A 5,943-nucleotide genomic window follows, 5' to 3' on the forward strand; every position below is an offset into this window, starting at 1 on the left:
GCAAAGATGAGTCGCTGCTGGTCAGGGGGGATGCCCTCTTTGTCCTGGATCTTGGCCTTGACGTTCTCGATGGTGTCACTGGGCTCCACCTCCAGGGTGATGGTCTTGCCGGTCAGGGTCTTCACGAAGATTTGCATTCTGACCTTGAATTTAAAAGGTTAATTGTAAGTATCTAGTAAAAATTTTGACTTCCACAAAATACCTCTAGAAAAAAACCCCTCCCCCGCGTTTCATCACAACACAAAATCTGTTTTGTCATGGTTCAAAGATGCGAAACCATTTTAAAACACTAAACTGGCGTCTAGAACCGTCACGGGCTGCGAGACTTCCGAATCTGCCAGTAACAGCCGAGATAAATGAATAAAAAAACCCAAACCACAAGGCCGTTAGTAAGAATTCTCGTTTAAACAGAAACACATAACTCCTACAATGAAATTAGCGTTAAGCCTGGCCGTTGAGTCGCCGAGTACCTCCTTTCTGCATTCCCCCACTGGAATAACCGCGACGGTCTCTCCATCGGTTAGGCGTCCGTTAAGCTCCCTGGCGCGCGCGCCAGGGCCGCCCCCGCTCCGCGCACGCGAACAAGGCCCACTCTTCCCGGAAGGCCCGTTGTCGCGTCACGACAGCTCGCCCTCCCCTCCCCCACCCCTAAGAAAAAGCCCGTCTAGCTTAACGTAAGCCTCTTCTCCCAGTCCTTCCGACTCAAGCGCCGCTGACCATTACCTGTTAACGAATGCGATGAAACGAGAAAACGCCGAGCGCGTAGAAACACCGGAACGCGAACACCCCAGAGCCGCACAAAGCCTCTCGTCACTGAGCTCCGCTGCGGCGCGAGCACTATTTATGCAGCGTCTGTTGCGTCACTCAGCACGCTTACGTAGCCGTCGTCTTCCTGCGCCACCGAAAGTAGTCCCTCGTCCACCACCTCCTACCACTCAGTTAGACTTTTCACCCAAGGGCCCAGTTCCTCACAACCGAAGAAAAGAACACTAACAAATAAAAGACCCTTATTTCCGGCGACCCTTCTCCTCCTGAACAAAAATATGAACAAAATCATCGGGCGGATGGATTCAAGTTAAAGGGCCCTGCCTCGAAAGCTCTGGAAACTTCCTTGCTGCGTCAGCGCTGATTGGTGAGGCGACAAAGATTAAGCCGGCGCTGATTGGTCAGGGCCACGGGCCGCTCGATTGTTGCTGGGCTCGGCTCTGGGGCAGTTTAACGTCGACGTTGCTAAGTAACCGGGTGCGCCTGCGCCGCGACTCGTTTTCGAGAAGTACCGTCGTTTCCTGCCTGAGGTGGGGGAGGGGGTCTTCCCGCGTCCCGAGTCCTGCCCGCCTCCCCGCCCCCCCCCCCACACGCTCCCCATTCCCCTGTTGCCCTCTCCCACCCCTGCTCGGCGGGCTTACGGCCAAGCGTGAACTGCGACCCCACGCGGCTCGCACTGCTGGACGTTAGCCTTCGCTCCGGCCCTGCAGGGTAGACATTGATGCTTCTGCAGCCAGAGCCCTTAGCGGCTTTATCTTGTCCCTAGCCTCCCGCAGGCTCAGACGGGGGAGTAGAGCGCCAGCGGGGCTGGAGGCTGAGCGCTCTGCTAGAGACCAGGCCGGGCAGATTCTCTTCCTCCTCAGCAGTCTTTAAACAATGGAAGGAAGGAGGGCACTTGTACATTAGACTCAATACCCGGGGTTCACCCACCTCTCTAATTGGGGGTGCCTATTGTGCAAAGGAAGGGGAAGGAGCAGTTTAATCCTAGAACCTCAGGACTGGGTTCAGACATCCTGGGTGTGGCCGTTTTTCCCTCAACGAGATAAACAAGGAGCAAGCAGCGCTGCGTGGATCGCGACGTCCTTCGGAGTCACGAGGGTGGCCACGTAAATAACCTTGAAAACAGCTTTGTTTGCCCCGGCTGCCAACCACCTTTCAGTAAGACCTCTAGCTGTGTTAAAAGGTTCACTAGTTTTTAACATAGAACTGAATGAAACGTTGGAAATTTTTCTGGTTTGCCTAGCGCGAACCAAAAGTCCCCAGCTTCGATTTCCCCAGCCCTGTGTCTACTATTTAGAATAAAGAGTAGGTAGATTTTAATTTGAAGTGGATTAAAGTTTAGAAAATGTCCATTTTACATAGTACTTTATTCTTATTAGGCCTCATGAGTTGGACCTTGTTTCACCAAGCAGAGTACGTCCTGAGTCAGACATTTTGACGTGCAGGTTGAGCGAGAATGCAGATCTTATGACTGGTGTGATGACTTCACTGGGTTATATTCTAGCAATTTCCAGAACGTAGTCTTATCACTTCCTGGTTTATTGTTTTCTCAAAGTAGATCATTTGATTACTTCAACACAGCAATGATGTTTCAAAAGAATGGCATCTGGACTCCTAACGCAGATGAGATGGCATTTTTTTTAAGGTTTTATTTATTATGTATACAGTATTCTGGCTGCATGTATAATCATACATGCCAGAAGAGGGCACCAGATCTCATTACAAATGGTAGAAAGCCACCAAGTGGTTGCAGGGAATTGAACTCAGGACCTCTAGGAGAGCAGCCTGGGCTCTTAACCTCTGAGCCATTTCTCCAGCCCCAAGATGGGTTTTTTCTTTCTTTTTTTTTTTTAAGCTATGATTATCCAGCTTTATTTTTTTATTTTATTTATTTATTATGTATACAATATTCTGTCTGTGTGTATGCCTGCTGGCCAGAAGAGGGCACCAGACCCCATTACAGATGGTTGTGAGCCACCATGTGGTTGCTGGGAATTGAACTCAGGACCTTTGGTAGAGCAGGCAATGCTCTTAACCTCTGAGCCATCTCTCCAGCCCCCTGGCTTTTTTCATAGTATAATTTTTATTTGGTCCATGAGTCCTTGTCTCTCCCTACTCCCCACCCCCGACAGGGGGGTCACTGTGTAGCCCCTGGTTGGCCTGAAACTACAGTGTAGATCAGGCTGGCCTACAGCTCAAAGGGATCATCTTGGCTTTGCCTTCTGAGTATTGGAATTAAAGACCTGGACCATCATTCATGCCCAACTGTATGTATGAGTGTTTTTTTGTTTGTTTGTTTGTTTTTTAGACACGGTTTCCCTGTATAACAGTCCTAGCTGTCCTGGAACTAGCTCTTGTAGACCAGGCTGGCCTCCAACTCACAGAGATTCACCTGCCTCTGCCTCCCAAGTGCTGGGATTAAAGGCATGAGCCACCACCTCCCGTCCGAGTGTTTTGCTTTTCTTCTTTTTTCTTTATTTATTTATTATGTATACAATATTCTGTCTGTGTGTCTACCTGCAGGCCAGAAGAGGGCACCAGACCCCATTACAGATGGTTGTACGCATGTGGATGCTGGGAATTGAACTCAGGACCTTTGGAAGACCAGGCAATGCTCTTAACCTCTAAGCCATCTCTCCAGCCTCCCCGCCCTCCGAGTGTTTTTCTTACATGTATGTTTGTATACGACCCGTGTACCTGGTACCTGAGGCGCTTAGAAGAGGGTGTCAGATACCCTGGAACTATATAGACAGTTATGAGCACTTGTGTGGGTACTTGGGAATGGAGCCCCAGTCCTCCGGAAGAGTGGCCAGTGCTCTTAACTGCTGAGCCATCTCTCCAGCCCCCCTGTAAACAGATTTAAAACAAAACAGACAAACAAAAGAAAAAGATTGTGTCATCTTTAGGCCCTAAAACACACACAAAAGAAGCAGTAGTATGATGTATGTTTGCGTATTTTTGTTCTTTTGAGACAGGGTTTCTCTGTGTAGCACTGATTGTCCTGGAACTCTGCAGACCAGGCTGGCCTTAAATTTATACGCATCTTCACAATGCTGTAAGGGAGGCCGGGCGGTGGTGGCGCACGCCTTTAATCCCAGCACTCGGGAGGCAGAGGCAGGCGGATCTCTGTGAGTTCGAGACCAGCCTGGTCTACAGAGCTAGTGCCAGGACAGGCTCCAAAGCCACAGAGAAACCCTGTCTCGAAAAACAAAAAAACAAAAACAAAAAAAAAAAAACAATGCTGTAAGGGACACCCTAGTCAAATAAAATCACTATGATGTCAGACAATGTATCTTCAGTCTCAAAGGTGCCTGCTAGGCAAGAACTGTCCTAATATTAAAAATGTTAAACATAGTACTTCTAGCTGGGTGCGGTGGCACATGCCTTTAATTCTAGCACGGGAGGCAGAGGCAGGCAGATGCCTAAATTCAAGGCTACAGAGTCAGTGATTTTCAGGATAGCCAGGACTACACAGAGAAACCCTATCTCAAAAAAGGAAAGAAAACAAAAACAAATATTTATTGAAATGGGGTCTCATGTATTCCAGGCTGGCCTTGAATTTAATATGTAGCCCAGTTTGCCTTCAAACTCATGATGTCTCTACCCCCTAAGTTCTGGGATTATAGCCATTCACCACCAAAACTATACTGGCAGGAATGAAAATATTCTGAGACACCTGTGTGCTTCTCTTATGGCCATCAGACTTTTGAGACAGTAGAAATTGGAGTTTATCAAGGTATCTTCTCTTGCTGAATGAAGGAAAAGGCTTACAAGCCTGGTTCCTGCCTGGTAGAAATTTATCTCTTGGGAAGAGATTTCACACAGGTCCAAGAACTTTTCCAACCACCATCTTGAAGGAGAAACTGGAGTCCAGACAAAGATCACTGTAGAGACCACATTTGGATCACAACTGCTTAGTTATGTATATAGCTGCCTTTTATTTAAAAGATTTTATTATTTTTAATTATGTGTATTGTAAAACTACACCAGTTCCATTCTGTGCTCTACTTGCTATGCTACCACTATGGAAACTAGGCTGAAAATTTAAAAATATACAGAGACAGACGACAGAGTGCCAAGAATGCCCCCTTTATTGTGATCAGGGGCAGCTTAGATAGGGCTCTGACCACGCCCCGGGCTCTCAGGATCTTTCAGCTGCAGATTCACCAGAACCCACTCCCCTGCCATAAGGGTCTCATGCTCAGAGCAGCTGCAGGCTGCTCAGAGCAGAGGAAAACAAGTTGTTGTCAAGAAATTCAGGGTCTGGTGGTCCACAGTCCCCAACAGTGTATGTGTGTGGGTACATGGATGTGAGCACAGGTGCCTGCAGGGGCCAGAAGAGAGTGTTGGGTACCTGGGAAGCTGTAGTTACAGGGGGTTATGAGCTGCCTGACATGGTGTTGGGAATCAAACTCGGGGCCACTGCAAGAGCAGCAAGGGTTGTTAACTGCTGAGCCATCTCTCCAGCCTTTCTTTAAACCTAAACCTCGTGTTGGTTCTCTGAAGATGGACTTGGTGGGGAGGCCTTGGACCTCTTTCCAGTGGCACCACATTGGGTAAATTTCCTTTTTTCCGTGTTGCACTATTTGTTGTCTAATTATCCCATGGAGATAGGTGGCTGAGCCTAGCTTACTAGGGCTGCTAGGACTTCTGACTGTACCATGCAGGTCTGTGACGATATTTAAAATGTAATATTAGGAGGCTGGAGAGATGGTTTGGGAGTTAAGAATAAGAACCCTTACTGTTCTTGCAGAGGACTTCAGTTCTGTTCCCAGCACCTGTGTCAGGTGCTGCCCTCTCAACTCTGCACACCTGAGATGCACTGGGGTATGTAGCTGTTTGCTTAACACAGGAGGCAGAATTTACTGCAGGTCAGTAATTAATTAAGTTGTTTATTTATGGTTTTTGAGACAGGGTTTCTCTGTAGCTTTGGAGCCTATCCTAGAACTAGCTCTTGTAGACCAGGCAGGCCTTGAATTTAGAGAGATCCCTCTGCCTCTGCCTCCCGAGTGCTGGGATTAAAGGTGTGTGCCACCACCCATCACAAGTAAGAATTTTTTTTTAAATATTTATTTATTTATTTGTTTATTTATTATGTATACAATATTCTGTCTGTATGCCTGAAGGCCAGAAGAGGGCGCCAGACCTCTTTACAGATGGTTGTGAGCCACCATGTGG

General features: G+C 47.8%; 1 protein-coding gene across 1 annotated transcript in view; it reads right to left on the minus strand.

Moving 5' to 3' along the window:
• Positions 1–832, minus strand: part of LOC101983222 (ubiquitin) — a 1,730-nt gene extending 898 nt beyond the window's left edge. The window contains exons 1-2 of the mRNA XM_005349886.3: positions 724–832; positions 14–143 (exon numbers count right to left, since the gene is read on the minus strand). Coding sequence (XP_005349943.1) covers positions 14–137 — 124 coding nt within the window. The 5' untranslated portion in view covers positions 138–143; positions 724–832. The remainder of the gene's footprint in view (positions 1–13; positions 144–723) is intronic.
• Positions 833–5,943: the final 5,111 nt, after the last annotated feature.

This window comes from Microtus ochrogaster, chromosome 7 (genome assembly GCF_000317375.1).
Source record: "Microtus ochrogaster isolate Prairie Vole_2 chromosome 7, MicOch1.0, whole genome shotgun sequence".
In the NCBI taxonomy this organism is placed as follows: Eukaryota; Metazoa; Chordata; class Mammalia; order Rodentia; family Cricetidae; genus Microtus; species Microtus ochrogaster.